Below are 16,767 nucleotides of genomic sequence, written 5' to 3'. Positions count from 1 at the left end.
AAGAGAATGCAGTTGCTCTTGATATGATCACAGAGGTCATTTATGTAGAGTATGAAAAGAGTTGGTCCTACAACACTGCCTTGGGGGACACCACTGTTGACAGGTACAGAATTTGATAGGACGCTCCCAATTTTGACCATTTGTTGTCTGTTTGACAGGAATGCTTCTATCCAGTTATGCAGGTGTCCAGAGATACCATAAGATTTTAGTTTTAGGAGTAGTTTGTCGGGTACCACTGAATCAAAGGCTTTACAGAAGTCTATGTAGATTGCGTCTATTGCTTTGCCTTGATCGAGTTGTGTAGTCCATATGTTTTTGCAGTGTAAGAGTTGCAGATTACATGATAGTTTTTTCCTGAAACCAAATTGTTTATTAGAGTGTAGGTTGTTTGTTTCTAAGTGGAGGATGATGGATTGGTTAATAATTGATTCCATGACTTTACAGGTGACGCAGCATAAAGAGATTGGTCTGTAATTTTCAACCAGGCTGGGGTCTTCCTTTTTGAAGATGGGGATTACTGTGGCTTGTGACCATAGTTTTGGCAAGGAGCTGGTCCTGAAAGATTTTTTAAAGATTATGCTTAGAGGTTCTGCTGTGGCAGTGGATAGCTTTTTTAAGAAGTAGGCACATATTCCATCCGGTCCAATAGATAGAGATGGTTTTAGATTGTGTAGTGCTTTTTCAACATTTTCTTGTGTAAAATCGATATGTATTAGATCATTGTAGTTGTCTGTGGTTCGACTAGGAAATACTGGGCATGATCCATTGCTGTTTACAAATATCATTGTTTCTATAAGATTTCTTCTTATTCTTCTCCCTGGTACCTTATACAGCACCTGTTCTAGATTTACCAATGGATCTATCAAATTGGCAAAGCATCATTTTGGTATTGACATAACTGTTTAATCCAGGATTTTTATTGCTTTTTTTTTTTTAAAGCTGCACTCAACTCTTCACTTTTTTCTTCAATAGCAGATTTGCAGTTTGGGAAGTACAGTGATCCAGCGTTATTCCTTTGTTCAGATGGTGGTGGGATCAAGGAATATAACACAATTATGCTTTTTTTTTTTTTTTAAGGAGAAATCAGATCTGGCCACAATTATTTATTTTGGAAACCTTTTCAGGCTGCATTATTGCAAGGGAATAGGGGCATTGCCCTTGAAGATAGTCTAAATAATTCATTTGGTCCTGAATGGTGCTGCTTGAATTTTATCTGGGATCAGCAGATGAGATTATACCTGCCACAACTTACTTAAGTTTGTTTGCTTCCATCTGAAGTACAAATATTTATCTTTAAAGTTCAAATAGCCCTGACCTGGGACATCACATAAATAACTTGATTTCTTATGATTTCCCTAACTCATTGGCTGGAACTTTCTTTTTCTTATTGAAAATTTGGTGCTTGGGAACAAATGAAGATCTTTTAGGTTGCAACCACCAAATTATATAAATTATACAAAAGGATATTTTATATAATTCATTTTTAAATAATATTGCAAATGAGGCTGTTTCAGCAAGGATCCGTAAGATGAATTTGGCTGAAGCTCTGTGGCTAATAGGAGGCATCCTAGGAGATAGGAGATGTTTTGCATCTCTTTCCAAAAATAGAAAGCAAAGTCTGATATCAAACATTCTTTTCATAATCGTCCCACAAGTTTGCTGCCCTTTCTCTCACAACATCAATCATCTGTCTTACTAGAAGCAAAATGGATGAGATGATTCATGGGTATGAGAGGAGTCATGGGAAATTTTAGATCTGCTCAACCAGAGGTCTCCTTCTTCTGGGCAAAGTCTTCCCTAAGCAACTTCTGGATGTGCCTTTGAGTCACCTTTTTATTCCTGGTGATTGCCTGGAGTAGTCCCTGCAGATTTCTTGGTGAGTGGTTTGCCATTGCTTCCTTCCTGGGGCTGAGAGAGAGTGACTGGCCCAAGGTCTCCCAAGTGGCTTTGTTCCTTAGGAGGGACAAGAATTCATTGCCTCCCATTTCAAGCCTGATGCTTTAATCCAGTGGTGGGATTAAAAAATTTTTTACTACCGGTTCTGTGGGCATGGCTTGGTGGCCATAGCATGGCTTGGTGGGCGTGGCAGGGGAAGGATACTGCAAAATCCTCATTCCTTCTCCACTCCAGGGGGAAGGATACTGCAAAATCCCATTCCCTCCCCACCCCACTCACCTGCTTTCCAGCTCTGTTCTCCTGTGCAAGGCAACAAAAGAAGACCCAGCCGATCAGCTGGGACTTGGGAGGCAGAGAATAGATGGGGGCAGGGCCAGTCAGAGGTGGTATTTGCCGGTTCTCTGAACTATTCAAAATTTCCACCAGCGGTTCTCCAGAACTGGTCAGAACCTGCTGAATACCACCTCTTCTTTTATCCCTACACCAAACTGGCTCTTTACCAAGTAACTAGTCTACATCTTTTTGTGACTCTTATATCATTACTCCATCCAAGCACAATCCACAGAAGGGAATTTGATGGGAAAAAGAAAAGCGGCAGGAGTGGGTTTGTGGCATGGTGAAGAAGAAGAGCATTTAGATGCATCTCTACCATCTTTACTACATTGCTGATATATTATTTGTTGAATAACAAGACTTGGAAGTTGAAAGACTTTCCCAGAAGAAAGCCATGACAAATACTTCCATGCTGTTGTCAGGAAAGCTACTAGATGTGCCACTGAAGTCATCAGAGCCGACGTTATCTTTTTAATATAAGGCAATACGTACATTTTCATGCACACATCTGATTGCAACCGCTTTATGAAAATGATCGATGAAATGGGTACTTATGTTTATATATTGTCCCACAAATAAAAATAACTTCATATTTACAATACTGGCCACTATGATAGGAAAATGGTTTACATCAGGGGTCCCCAACCGCCGGTCCACGGACCGGTACCGGGCGCGGAACAAGCCTTACCGGGCCGCTGGTTGCTGGCGCGCCATCTTTTTGGTAAAAAAGCAATTTTTCGTCAAAAAGATGGCGGCGCCAGCGCTGGTGAGCTTTTCCGGGTAGAAAGCCATTTCTACCCGAAAAGCTCACCAGAGCGCTGGCGCCGCCATTTTTGATGAAAATCACTTCGTGACGCCACCGGAAGTGATTTTTCGTAAAAAGATGGCGGCGCCCAGCTGACGCTGGAACCGGCGCGGCGCCCAGCTGATGCCGGAACCGGGCCGCGGCGTCGAAAAGGTTGGGGATCCCTGGTTTACATTATTTATGATCAGCTAACTACCTAATAGAGAACTGTGAGAAGGCATTTCCCCCCAACTCTGCCTGTCTCTTAAATCGGTCCTTGTTTGGGAAAAGCATGGGCACCAGAGGTGGTATTCAGCAGGTTCTGACCAGTTCTGGAGAATCGGTACCGGAAATTTTGAGTAGTTCGGAGAACCGGCAAATACCACCTCTGATTGGTTCCACCCCCATCTATTCTCTGCCTCCCAAGTCCCAGCTGATCGGCTGGGTCTTCTTTTGTTCCCCTGCACAGGAGAATGGAGCTGGAAAGCAGGTTAGTGGGGTGGGGAGGGAATGGGGATTTTACAGTATCCTTCCCCTGCCACTCCCACCAAGGCATGGCACGTCCACCAAGCTACACCCACAGAATTGGTGGTAAAAAAATTTGAAGCCCACCACTGATGGGCACCCAAGAGAGGCAGCATGTGGCACTTAATGTGAATGGGGGCACCCCTGAACACATCAACATGCACATGTGTGCAACCTCTGATTGATGGATAGGAAAGGAAATAGAGGTTGTCACTCATGAATTGAACTGCAATTTTATATTTGCAACAGTGGCAAATATCTGTAGCTCAGGTGTAGGATGAGGGTGAAGGTTCATTCTCCGAGATTGTGAGTTGGTCTCCAAACATTTCATTACCAGGCTAGGTAACATTTTCAGCAGAGTTTAGGGAATGTAAGTGCTCTTCTATTTATAAGGACATCAGGTGTGGGTGTGTCAAGTGAGGTTCTTATAATGGGTCTTGTGCAGGTGTGAGTCATCAGTGAGTCTTGGGATGGGTCTTGTGCTAAGGAGATTACATCAGGTCAGGGTCATATATTTTATATATGTTTATGTACATTTTATATTTATCAGGAAATTCAGGGGACTGAGTGACCTGTTTCATTTATTATTTTTAATTCAAATTGATGCCTTTTTTACTCCAAATTATTCTGGGTACCTCACAATATACCAGACAGTACGAAAAGGATAAATGACAGTAGAAAAAGGATAAAATAGAAACAGCAGATCACAATACCCTAATATCCAGAGCCGCTTTGGATGGTGAGATGGAGGGATACTATAACAAAAGAAAAAGAAAGAAGAGCAAGGTGGCAAACATGGCAGAAGCCCAAATATCTTACCAACATCTAGCACCCAGTGGGTAGGGCTCAAGCCACCATTTTTCACACTTATAACCATTGTAGGATCCCCATGGTCACGTGATCAAAAATTCGACACTTGGTAATGGGCATTTATTTTTGATGGTTGCACTCTCATGCAGGGATGGGATCACCATTTGTTTTTGTTTTTTAAGTTTTTTTTATTTTTACAACAAAAACAAACATAAAACCATCTTTCAGTTCAACAGTGTGTCTGTTGGATACATATATCCTGTGCACATAATAATATTATCATATATTTCTTACTTGTTTATATATATAACCATTCTAATCAGTATGTTATCTTGCATTGGTCAATTATTATATTATCATTACTATTATAATTATTATCTTTTAAAAATATATTTCATCCTTACCTAAATTATATTCATTCTCTTGCTCAATCTAAGTCAATTAATTGTAATATTACTATTATCACATGTTTCCATTTCTTACTCTTCTGTCTAACCATTCAAAAAATAAATTCCAAATCTTATAATAATCTTTTTCTTCCTGTTCTCTAATTGCCATTGTCAATCTACTCATTTCTGCACATTCCATTATTTTCTGAATTGTTTCTACCTCTGTCGGAATTTACTCGTTTTTCCAATTTTGTGCAAATACAATTCTAGCTGCTGTTAATACATTAATGATCAAATATTTTGTCTCTCTACCATAACCTTCAGACAAAATTCCCAATAAAAATATCTCTGGTTTTAAATCTATGTGTTGTTCTATCATTTTTTCCAACCACATGCGTTTTCTAGTCCAATATTTTTTAGCGTCAATGCATGTTTTCTTTGTTTTCACCACATACATATGGTAGTATGAATGGGATCACCATTTGTAACCTTTTCAGCTGGCTTCCAACGAGCAAAGTCACTGGGGGAAGCCAGATTCACTTAACAACTCATATGATCCACTTAACAACTGCAGCAATTCACTAACAACCATGGCACAAAGGTCATAAAGTAGGCACAACTTACTTAACAACCATCTTGCCCAAGAACAGACATTTTGGGCTCAAAAGTAGTTGCAAGTTGAGGATTACCTGCAATGTGGAGTAACAGTGAATGTGATATCCAGACTTAGACCACAAGCCAAACTTCGATTTAAGGAAAAGTGCCTTATAAAATATAAAAACAGCTTGTTTTGGATATACTCATCTAAATAACCCAACGTGTCATTTGAACCTATATGGGGAGAGAAGAGTTAACTTCTTCCTTGTAATAAGATTTTGTGATTTAATTCTGAGCTGGATTTCCCTAAAGAACAATTGATTGTAGTAGAGGTAGGGTTTGACAGCAAGATGGCAGAAGAGGCAAACTACAATCAAAGGGGGCACACATTAAAAGAAGAAGTTGGACATAATTATAGAAAGGTCTGTCCTTTTTTGAATTGGTGTGTGAACATAGCCCATCCCCAGGGAATATGCTGGATGAAATGTATTTTCTCATTCTGTAGGATTTTGCAATCTTTTCCCCTTGGTGAATCCAGGGTTTTGCTTCTCAGATCCTTCAACCTCCAGATAGAGAAATGGAAGGGAGAAGTAGCTTCCAAATGGGACCTTTGTAGATGTAGCATTGTCTCACTTCTTTTTGTTTTCATCCTTCCAGTATGTGGGGGATGGAAGGGAGTAGAACAGGAGTATCCAACCTTGGCAACTTTAAGACATGTGGACTTCAACTCCCAGAATACCCCAGCCACCAAAACTGGCTGTGGAATCCTGGGAATTGAAGTCCACTAGTTGCCAAGGTTGAGCACCTCTGGAGTAGAGGGAGATACAGCTTTCCCCTAGTTTGCCCATGATGGTACTAAAATCAAATCATCTAGTTGCAAATAAAAATAATCAAAATTATTTTTGAAGAAAAATGAAGTATCACCAAACAGCATCATAAAAATGATTGTGATAGTGACTGATAAAAGGTGACATGTAAACCATAATTGGCCTTGATTTACCATGCTGTCTGTCACCAAATGGTTGGCTTGATTACTGGTAGTCAGTTTCACACTTGGCCTAGTGTATCATGTGAAGACTCTGAGGGAACTATTTCTAGATATACCTGCAAAAAGGTGACTGTGTTTGTTAAATAATATACTGATATCAGTGTAACACAATTTTAAGTAGCAATCTTAATACATTTAACTTAGGAAAAAGACATAAAACACTTCCCTAAATTTGTTTTAAATGTTAGCAAGCCATTTTAACAATGTTTGTGTGCTGTGATTTTAAAGAAGTTCCAAAGAAGTAAACATTAAATATGAACTAAAGCTAAGTATAACATCATGAAGGAAGTATGAAATTAGAGAGTTAATTACACAAGGATACTGACATGGCATTTGTGGTGAAGAAAACAAAGTAGTAAAAAAAAAAAAGTTAAACCATAATCCAGTGAGATTTATTTTCAGATAAATTTAAGAACAATGACTATAATGTAAAAAGGTAAAGGTTTCCCTTGCACATATGTGCTGGTTGTTTCCGGCTCTAGGGGGTGGTGCTCATCTCTGTTACAAAGAGGGGTCAGCATGACTAAATACCGAAGGCACACGGAACGCTGTTACCTTCTCACCAAAGTGTTCCCTATTTTTCTACTTGCATTTTTACACGCTTTCGAACTGATAAGTTGGCAGAAGCTGGGACAAGTAACGGGAGTTCACTCTATGATGTATACTATAACGTATAATGTAGACTATAATGTAGTGACATTGTAATTTATGTTATTATTTATTCGACTTTTATCCCGCCTTTATTATTTTGATAAATAATTCAAGATGGCGAATGTATGCAATACTCCTCCTTCCTCCTATTTTCCTCACAACAACAACAACCCTGTGAGGTGGGTTGGGCTGAGAGTGACTGGCCCAAAGTCACCCAGCTGGCTTTCGTGCCAGTAGTGGGACTAGAGCTCATATTCTCCCACTTTCTAGCCTGGTGCCTTAACCACTAGACCAAACTGGTTCTCTTAACAACCTTAACAACAATAGAAGCACCTATGCCTGAGGCAGGCCCAACAAGTGACAGATGGATGCAGCAACACTACAGCGACAAGAAGAAGCTGAAAGCCAGAAGTCTCCATTTAGTCTAGGAACATTGCATTGCTCCATGTTAGCACAAAATGCATTTTAATAACTGAATTTATTTTTAAATAACATGGAGGCAGATCCAACAAACACAGGTAGTCCTCAACTTACAACAGTTCATTTAGTGACCATTACAATGGCACTGAAAAAAGTGACTTATTATCATTTTTCACACTTACAACCTTTGTAGCATCCCCATGATCATATGATCAAAAATCAGATGTGTGGTAACTAGTTCATACTTATGACCATTGCTGTGTCCTGAGGTCATGCGACCACTTTTTGGGACCCTCTGTCAAGCAAAGTCAATGGGGAAGCCAGATTCACTTAACAACCAGGTTACTAACTTATCAATTTCAATGATTCACTTAACAACTGTGGCAAGAAAGGTCATAAAATGGGGCAAAACTCACTTAACAAATGCCTCATTTAACAACAGAAATGTTGGGCTCAATTTTGATTGTGAGCCAAGGACTACCTACATAGGAAAATCAGAGGAAAAGAATGGTGTTCATCATGCCAAAAAAAAAATCAAGCTTTTCAATTTGATAAAGTATACGTTCATCATTCAAGTGCTTACAGCTAGGCATCTCATATTTTCAATCAATTTAGGGGGCACAATGCTCATGATTTGTAGATTTTGCACAGACAAAGCTGTGCAAATTTCTGGTTTTTCCTGTTTTGGATTTTTTTGTTAAATCAGGGACACCTGAGTTGACATTTAAAACTGGGACAAGCCCAATAACATAAACCTATTTATAGCCTTTTAATAACAGGCTAAGTCCATAGTCCTTCCAGCAAGGCATTCCCCAAAAGGTTCCAAGTAAAATGAAAACATCCAACATCTCAATTCCAGGCCAAGTCGCTGCCTAGCTGGTAACAAAGATGTTGAATGTTTTCAATAAAAGACCAGGCATCAATTTAAATACATGTTGTGCTTCAATGGCTAAATCTCAAATTAAAATGCATGCTGGGAAACATTAATAACACAACTTCCCTCACTACTGATATATTTATGTTCATCCAATCCAGCTGTTATGTTAAGCCAGATTCCCTGGAGAATATAATGAAGATATTGGAAATCATTCAGTTGCATGGCATGCCCCACTTTAACAGGTTCCGGGTCTCTAAATACTTTAAAGCTACTTCCCAGGCTGGCTGAAAAAGAGGCTGAAAAGAGAAACAGTGACCTCTTCTGGGTTTAGTAAAAATATCCAGCCATAAATGGCAAGAAACTGATGTAAGAGTTGCCTTAAAAAGATCATTCGTATTTTGTTCTCCCAGACGAAAGGGGGAAAAACCATGTCAAACAAATGTTGCACTAAGGATGCTGCTTTTGAAAGCAAGCTGTTACATTAAGAAGCAAATTCATCTTGGAATTCAAAACCCTGAAAGCTTCAAACACAGAGACCTTCAAAGCCAGATAGGAAGACTAAACAATTAATTTGAAACACTCTTCTTTCAAGTACTGTGATTAACTTGCTGTCCCAGTAACTGGGCCAGCATTACTAGTTTAAACAAACAAAATGTCTTGGCTGTTTAATGGGTACATTTCAACCAGATTCAAAAAGCCAAATAACTTAATATATCGCTTTTCAAAACATATTCACATTCGCACCTATTTTCCTCCTTTCAGCCAAATACAGACCTATAAAGAAAAATGCTTCAATTCTAGCGTAGTTTCAACCATTCAATTCACCATGTCTGCTTAATACTTTGTTTTTTTTTAAAAAGCCAGCAAACGTTCTGTTTCTTCTGTTTTCACTCATTTTTCAACTACATGCACATGGCACTTTAGATAGTGAGCTGTTGCTGAAAATGTTTGATGGCTCTGTTTAAGTGATTCCCTCAGCCTACCAAGTTGTAAATTATCTGCTGTTCCCTGAATTATTCCTTCCTGCATATGTATGTTGGGCTTCAAAATTGTGTTTGTGGATTAGACAAATCATTGCTGCCATGGTCAATGGAGGTGATGGATCAAAGATGCTGTAGCATCTTTCTGTGTGATAGATGTACAGGAAGTCCCTGGATCCATTCCTAAGTCTGTTTTTAATTTGATTTTGTAGGCAAGTAAGTCGGAACTCAGGAACAGACTGCCTAATATTAAAAATGGTGGGTGCCATTCTCCTTCCTTTGATGAACCACTGAGCATACACAATGTTTTCATGAACTGCTGGAAAACAGGTTGTACATTTCAAAAAAAAAAAAAAAAAAAAGCTTCAGTGGTTCATGAAAAAATTGTGTGGCTTCAGCCATTCATTGGTTCTAGGAAGGAGAATACCATCCACCATTTTTAGTAATAGGCAGCCTATTCCTAAGAACAGGTTGCCTGTAAGTCAGATGTTCTTAACCCAGGAACTGACAATAAAGGAAATATTGTTAATGAAACGTACTAAGTTTTTCAATTCTCTGTAGATGCAAATGACAGGTGGGTATCATTCCTCATCAAGATAGTTCTAGGTAGTATACAATACTGGGTAAAGAATTTCTGACTTTTTTACATTGTTAGAAGAAGCTGGGCACATACAGGAGCTGTAAACAGCTACAGCAGTTATTCTACTATTGTAGCATCACATTCCATCTATCTTCTCTCCTCCTGTAATTACTGATAGGATTGTTTTAACCTGCTATTTATCAGATGCCATCATTATAATATTCCCAAATCATTGTAATCAAAATGCCTGCATTGTTAAATTTGTCTGTTTTCTAAACTTGAAATTTAACTTTCCTCAAATGATATGTTGTTTACTAAAATGTGCAAAAAATTATTTACAGAGACACAGTGGCTGTGTGTGTGTGTGTGTGTTTGTGTGTGTGTGTGTGTGTGTGTGTGTGAGAGAGAGAGAGGGAGAGGGAGAGAGGGAGAGGGAGAGGGAGAGGGAGGGAGGGAGAAATACATTTCTGGAACCCAGCATGAAAAGCTTTTGTTTAATTAACTCAGTGCTTACGATTTTATCTCAATGTTACAAAAAGTCCAGTTTCATAGCAACAGTAAACAGCCTGCTGGTTACAGTAGTTACTGACATATTGACAGATGGCTCTCATGGCAAATAATGAAAAATATTTCTATTTCATCAAGCGTTTGGATACAAATTCTGAGACACAGATTTTTGTTACAGCATATTGGTCTCCTGGTGTACTGGAATAGTTTTTAATTGGGCTGCATTTTGGTTTTTGTGGGTTTTTCTTTTACATTTGTCAACTTTGTTATTGAGCAACAGAAAAAAGAATCAATGGCACTGAACAGTGAAAGGTGAAGAGTTTATGTTTTTTGCAGGAAGGAAAGTCTGTTCCTGATTTTTCCAGCTGAGCCACCGCAATATTTGTTGGCATAAACCTCAATGAGCTACAATTACAGTAAATGCTGAACTTCAAAAGATTCAGTGTATGGTGGTCATCTAAAGACAGAATGTATTCTAGCTTATTCACAAATCCATATGCCACAGAAGTACTGAAAATGAAAAAGAACGAACTTGTGGAAGGCATCAAAAACCCCGATCACCTCCTGGACCGGCTGATAGAAAAAGGTGTCTTGACAACTGAGAAAAAAATGATTTTATCCTACTATAGAACACGAATGGCAAAGAACTCTCGTGTTTTGGATATCTTGGCTTCTCAAGGTGAGCGAGCGTGCCGACTTTTTTTTTATCCCTGCTTGAAAGAGGTAGAGCCTCATTTATATAGCAAGATCAGGAATTATGTGAGTGATGTGAATGGGAAAATTGGAGATGCCAGAAGACAACTGGTAGGGTATCTCCTTGAAAAAGATAAAGGATGGATTCAAAAGGATAAGGCTTTACATCAAGGGGGAAAAGGTAGCCCTCGATCTATTAAGCCAAAAAAGATGGTTTATGATAAACCTAAATCAAAATCCACTTTGGCAGCAAGGCAGTCTCTAGACAATATTCCTACGGTCTTTGATTTGGTGAGACAAGGAATTCTTTCCAATCTGGAAAAAGCCTTAAGCCCGACGGATGTGAATGCAACAAACTCTGCGAACGAGACTCTCTTACACATTGCTGCAACTCACGGGCACCTTGAAATAATTGACTATTTAATCAGCAAAGGTGTCAAGCTAGACGTCAAGGATAACAAAGGAAGAACCCCACTGCACAGAGCTGTTGAGAAAGGTCATGATAAAGCAGTGAACAGGCTGCTCCAAGCCGGGGCCAACATGTACAGTTTGGATCAAGAAGGCAAAACCCCCCTTCACTTGGCCAACCAGAACCAGCACATGCACGTCCTAAGGAACATCTTAAAAGAAGAGGCGAGACGACACAAGAATCAGCACAACTTTCTGCACAGGGCTGCTCTCAAGGATGATAGCGACCTGGTTCAAGTCCTTTTGAAAAATGGTGCTTTGGTCGATGCCAGGGATGAGAGAGGCCAGACAGCCTTGAGCTATGCTGTATCTCAGGGACACGAGAAGACTGTCAAGGTATTGTTGGAAGGTGGAGCCAAAGTGGATTCCAGCATAATTGATGCAGCCTTTAATAGAAACCACCAATCTCTCTTCAAATTATTGCTGGAATATGCCAGAGGGTTATCATCTGAAGCCATGGTCTCAGCCCTGTTTAAAGCTGTAGAGAAAGATCTGCATGGCATTGTGGCGGCTTTAATTGAGAGAGGCACAGACATTAATGTCCGTAACAAAGAGCAGCACACACCATTGCTTGTGGCATGTAAAACGGGGAAGATTAAGTCAGCCAAAGTTCTTATTGAGAAGGGAGCCAACTTGAAGGACAAGGCCCCTAACTTAAGTAGCCCCTTACATCTAGCGGTTGAGGCTGGGGCCTTCTCCATTGCACAGATGCTTCTGCAGAAGGGAATAGATCCTAACATCACTGCTCAAGGAAATCAAACGCCCCTCCATGTCGCTGCAATATACAACAGAGGAGCGTTAGTTGACCTTCTGATTGAAGGAGGAGCTAAAATTGATGCGGTCACCACAGACCTGTTCACACCATTGCACGTGGCAAGTGACAAAGGTCACACTGACGTGGCTCTAAAGCTGTTGCAACATAAAGCTAATGTCCACCTCAAGAATAAGCGATCGAAGACACCTCTTCATCTTGCAGCTGACATGGGGAATCCTGCGATGGTGGAGCTGCTTCTGAATTTCAAGGCCGATCCAAATGTGACAGATAAAGAGAAAAAGAGTCCACTTCATTTTGCAACTTTGGGAGGCCATTTTTATGCAGTGAAAGCCCTGTTAGCTAAAAAGTCTAGAGTTGCAAGCAAAGACATGGATGGCTGCACACCAATGCATTATGCAGCTATCGGTGGGAATACGGAGATATTAAAAGAACTTTTGGTGGCAGGAGATAATAAAAATATAAATGACAAAAATATTTGGAGAAAGACACTATTGCATCTTGTAGCAGAACATGGACACAGCAATCTGATAGATTTTTTGTTGAACAACGGCTCATCTATTAATGCCTTGGACAACAATAAAGATACCCCATTGCACTGTGCTTGCAAAGCTGGTCATTTTGATTCTGTAAGAGCACTGCTCAACTGGTCTGCAGGGGATAAAGCAAATCTGCAGGCTGCTAATAGCTTGAAGAAGACCCCACTGCAAGTAGCAGAATCCAGTGTCACTGAGCACCAGGCTCAAATTGTTAATCTTTTGAAAAAGAAAATGTTATTGATAAGGTAGATTTGCAGAGAGGGTATTATAGATAGACCCTCTATATTTAACTTAGGAGATCCAGTGAAAGATCTAATTAAAGCATATAGTTTGCTCCAATCTGATGTCCTCCAGATGTTTAGGCTCATAGATTATACACACCAGAGTACTGCATTTTCTCAATCAGTAGTTGGTTTTTCACAGCAGGGATGGAACATTCCTGATTTATCTTTAACTTTAAGGGAAAAAAACAATTAAATATGCCCAGGAGGCAGTGGAAGGAGGATTGTAAATTTGATCTTCTGACCTATTTATTTGTACAATCTGACTCACAATTCCAGACACAGTTAAAATTATGTTAAAACACACATCTTTCTAGAATAGCAACTGTGTTATAAACAGCAACTGTGTTAAAAATACTGACTTTATTCTCTATAATGTTTACATGCATCGCACTATAGACTTAGTTGCCTTCTACAGGGCAGTTAGAGGCACCTTTTTTTGTGATAGTAGTAACAAACTTGCAAAATGTTATGCTGTAGGAATTTAAGACATTTTCTTCCTTCTAGTGGTCTGTGTTCTTCAGCAAGGCTGTGTTCTTCACTTCCTGCATATGGTTTTGACTAGCTCTAAAATTACTGCAATCATTAATTTCATTTCTCTTGATTGATATGCATTGACCCATTTTATTTCTGTTAATATGTAGTTGTTTTTGAATGGACAATAGCTGCTTCAGGGATCCAATTTTCAGAGAGGTGAAAGTGAGGTTATTGGCTTTAGTATAAATAAATAAGACTGCTTACACCATAGAGCTTGTAACTACCCTATATTCAGCAATGAAATATAGATATTACCTGGCTGTATTCCTATAAAATGTGTTGATGTTAGCACCAAGTATAGCATAAGATAAAGTTTTATTACTAAACATATTAACACATAAATGGATATGATCCAAAGTAAACCTGGAAGCTAGTTACCACATTATTGTATTAGATCAATACTCTTTTGTTTAGAATCCAGAAACTGTAACGGAATGCATTTGATAATTTAAACATGAAGAATTGCCATGCATTTTATATAATGGAAACATTATTATATTGTGTGTTTTGAAACTTGTTCTTAATAAAGCCAAATTGTACTGATGGTGCCTCCTACTCCCTCTATATTGTAATTTATTACACATATGTGTAATACTAATACACACTCTTAGCGTTGACAAACTCAGGAAGTCTTACATCAGGTTTTCAGGCAATTGAGGAAATATTACTTAATTTCTTTTTTCTTTAGGACAAAAATGCCTCTTATTTTACACCCTAACTTGGAATGATTTACGTGGAAATAAAACCCTGTACAGGTGGTCCTCAACTTACAACAGTTCATTTAGTGACCGTTTTCAGCACTGACAAGAATGACTTGCGATTTTTTTCACACTTGCAACCATTGTGGCAACTCTAAAAAGACCATAGAAATATTTTATGACTTGACACATTGCAGCATCCCCAATGTCATGTGATCAAAATCCAGACGCTTAGCTACTAACTTAAACAACTGTAATGATTCACTAAACTGTGGCAAGAATGGTTGTAAAATAGAGCAAAATTCACTTACCAACTGTCTCACTTAGCAACATAAATGTTGGGCTCAATTGGGGTCACAAGTGGAGACTAGCTGTATATACTTCTAAGTAATTTTCAGAAGACGGATGGTAAAAATCTTCAACTGTGGGATCCTTGGTTTTCTGAGCTTGGTTGTTTTCTTGCAGACATTTCATTACCAAACTAGATAGCATTATCAGTGTTAGTAGGGAGTGAGGCTTACTCTCATTTTATATTCTAGTCAGTGGCTTGCCCTGTCAGTGTAGGTGGGAGTGGTCTTGGTGGTTCCTTGATTGGACTGTCACTTACTGTTAGCTTGTTTTGAGAGTTCCTTCATAGGGGGCATTGTTTGTTTCTTGATTTTTGGTTAATCTTGATGTTAATCTCTGTTCATCTGGGTGTTGATTACTGGTGAGGAGGTTTTTGGTCTTTTTGTTTCCTTTTTGGCTTTTTGATTGTGTCTTTTGAATAGTATGTAGATGCTGTTTACTGCCTATCTACGTGCCTGTTGATGGCCAATTTGTCTGAGTGGCTGACTTCCAGGAATTCTTTAGTGTTTTTGGACTTGGCCACTTCAATGCAGATGCCACAGCTCTGTACTATTAGTCCCTGAGCTTTTAATGAAACATATTACCAGCCTAAGCTCTTATTCAGTTAAAGCACAAGTTCTTTAGAAATTCAGAACTTCTGCTATAACAATATGTGAGTACTTTAGTTTAATAGAAGAATTTTATGCATACGATTGAGTATTGCAGATCTACCAACATTTTAAAAAGCTTTTCAAGTACAACAGAGCATGTTTGTTACTATCTTGCTTGTAAGTACTTTCCCTAAAGTTAATGGAACTAATTATCCTTCCAATTGATCTTCATAATATGTTGGCCCTGCTAGGTAGAGATTGGAAAGTTCCTTTTAATTACCTGCCTTCGCTGCTTCTTAGCTGCCTGCCAGTCACTAAACCGCACAGGCAAAGTTGAGTGGAAATTTAATGGGCTATGGCATACTGCCAAGTGTTTGGGCGAAGAAGAACGTACCATGTTAGAACTTTCTTCCCTTTGCTTGTGTGACCAGAGGAATATGAGAGCTCTTTCACCAAGATCTCTAATCCCATGGTTTGGAGAAGTGGCAAGTGACAAGAGAAATTCAATTTTTAAAATCTGCTAGGTCTCCAAATCCATAAACCCACTGGCCTATTGGTCAGGGCAACTTGTGGGCTTTGAAAGAGCTGACTCAGCAGACCTGGATTTTTGCAGGCTTCAGAGGTAGGAGATTGCAATATGCCCAGAGTAGAATATGCAATATGCCCAGAGTAGAATCACTCTGAGAATGAGTCGGAAGGCCTCTAAATTTGATAAAATTAATTGGCACTCTTGTGAAAAAAAAAGAGAAATGTGTTATAAGGAGTCCAGAGATAATGAAAGGGGCAGATCTGACAGCCCTATTTTAAAGCAACATTGTCTTCTACAGTGGGGTTCATTGCTGCTCCAGTCTAACTGAATGCCTTGAAAATCTCTACAAACACATGAATAAGTGATTCACAAACCTAACCCTGACTTCTATACACATGACCTGTCAGAAAGGCCAGTGTAGCTGCTGCTTTTAGTACATGCTGTTTGGAGAGCTGTGGAAGCAATGTTACACTAATTTTGAGTGTGTGTGCACGCATGTGTGTATATCAACATTAGCAGAGCTATACACACACATACACAGAGTACTCGCACACACACAAGAGAGTTTCCATCTGCTCTGTAGGAAGTTCTCCCTCCATAGTCTTTATTCTTGATATTAAATTAGAAGCAGGCCAGACTTTTTCCCGGAAGGAGAAAAATCTCAATAAAGGCAAAAAACAGTCTTCCTGCTGTAGGAAAACAGCTTCGAACTAAGAAACTTGAAGAGGTGTTTGGGAAGGCAGATTTGATATCCATTCAGGAAGACTGGGCCAATCTATTCATAAATAAAACGCACAGAAGGTTGGAGCTGATGGGATTAAACATCTAACATTCCCCCACCCAAATTCCAAGGGCAGGACATGACCTTTGGGTTTGGGGCACAATAGGATTAACCCACCCCCATTGAAATAATAA

General features: G+C 39.2%; 1 protein-coding gene across 1 annotated transcript; it reads left to right on the top strand.

Moving 5' to 3' along the window:
- Window positions 1-10,467: 10,467 nt before the first annotated feature.
- LOC113410896 (CARD- and ANK-domain containing inflammasome adapter protein-like) lies at window positions 10,468-14,242 on the top strand. Its single transcript, XM_026665678.2, has one exon. The coding sequence runs from the start codon at window positions 10,818-10,820 to the stop codon at window positions 13,116-13,118; it is 2,301 nt and encodes a 766-aa protein (XP_026521463.2). The 5' UTR covers window positions 10,468-10,817; the 3' UTR covers window positions 13,119-14,242.
- Window positions 14,243-16,767: the final 2,525 nt, after the last annotated feature.

This window comes from Notechis scutatus, chromosome 3, assembly GCF_049901735.1.
Source record: "Notechis scutatus isolate UNSWTSFEM ecotype Mainland chromosome 3, rNotScu1.2, whole genome shotgun sequence".
Classification (NCBI taxonomy): domain Eukaryota; kingdom Metazoa; phylum Chordata; class Lepidosauria; order Squamata; family Elapidae; genus Notechis; species Notechis scutatus.
The sequence above is the reverse complement of the archived record's forward strand: the minus strand, read 5'-3'. Positions and strand labels throughout refer to the sequence as shown.

What these genes read in the sequence shown, in the direction of transcription:
- LOC113410896 (XM_026665678.2), top strand. Translation starts at nt 10,818, where the DNA reads ATGCTGAACTTCAAAAGATTCAGTGTATGGTGGTCATCTAAAGACAGA.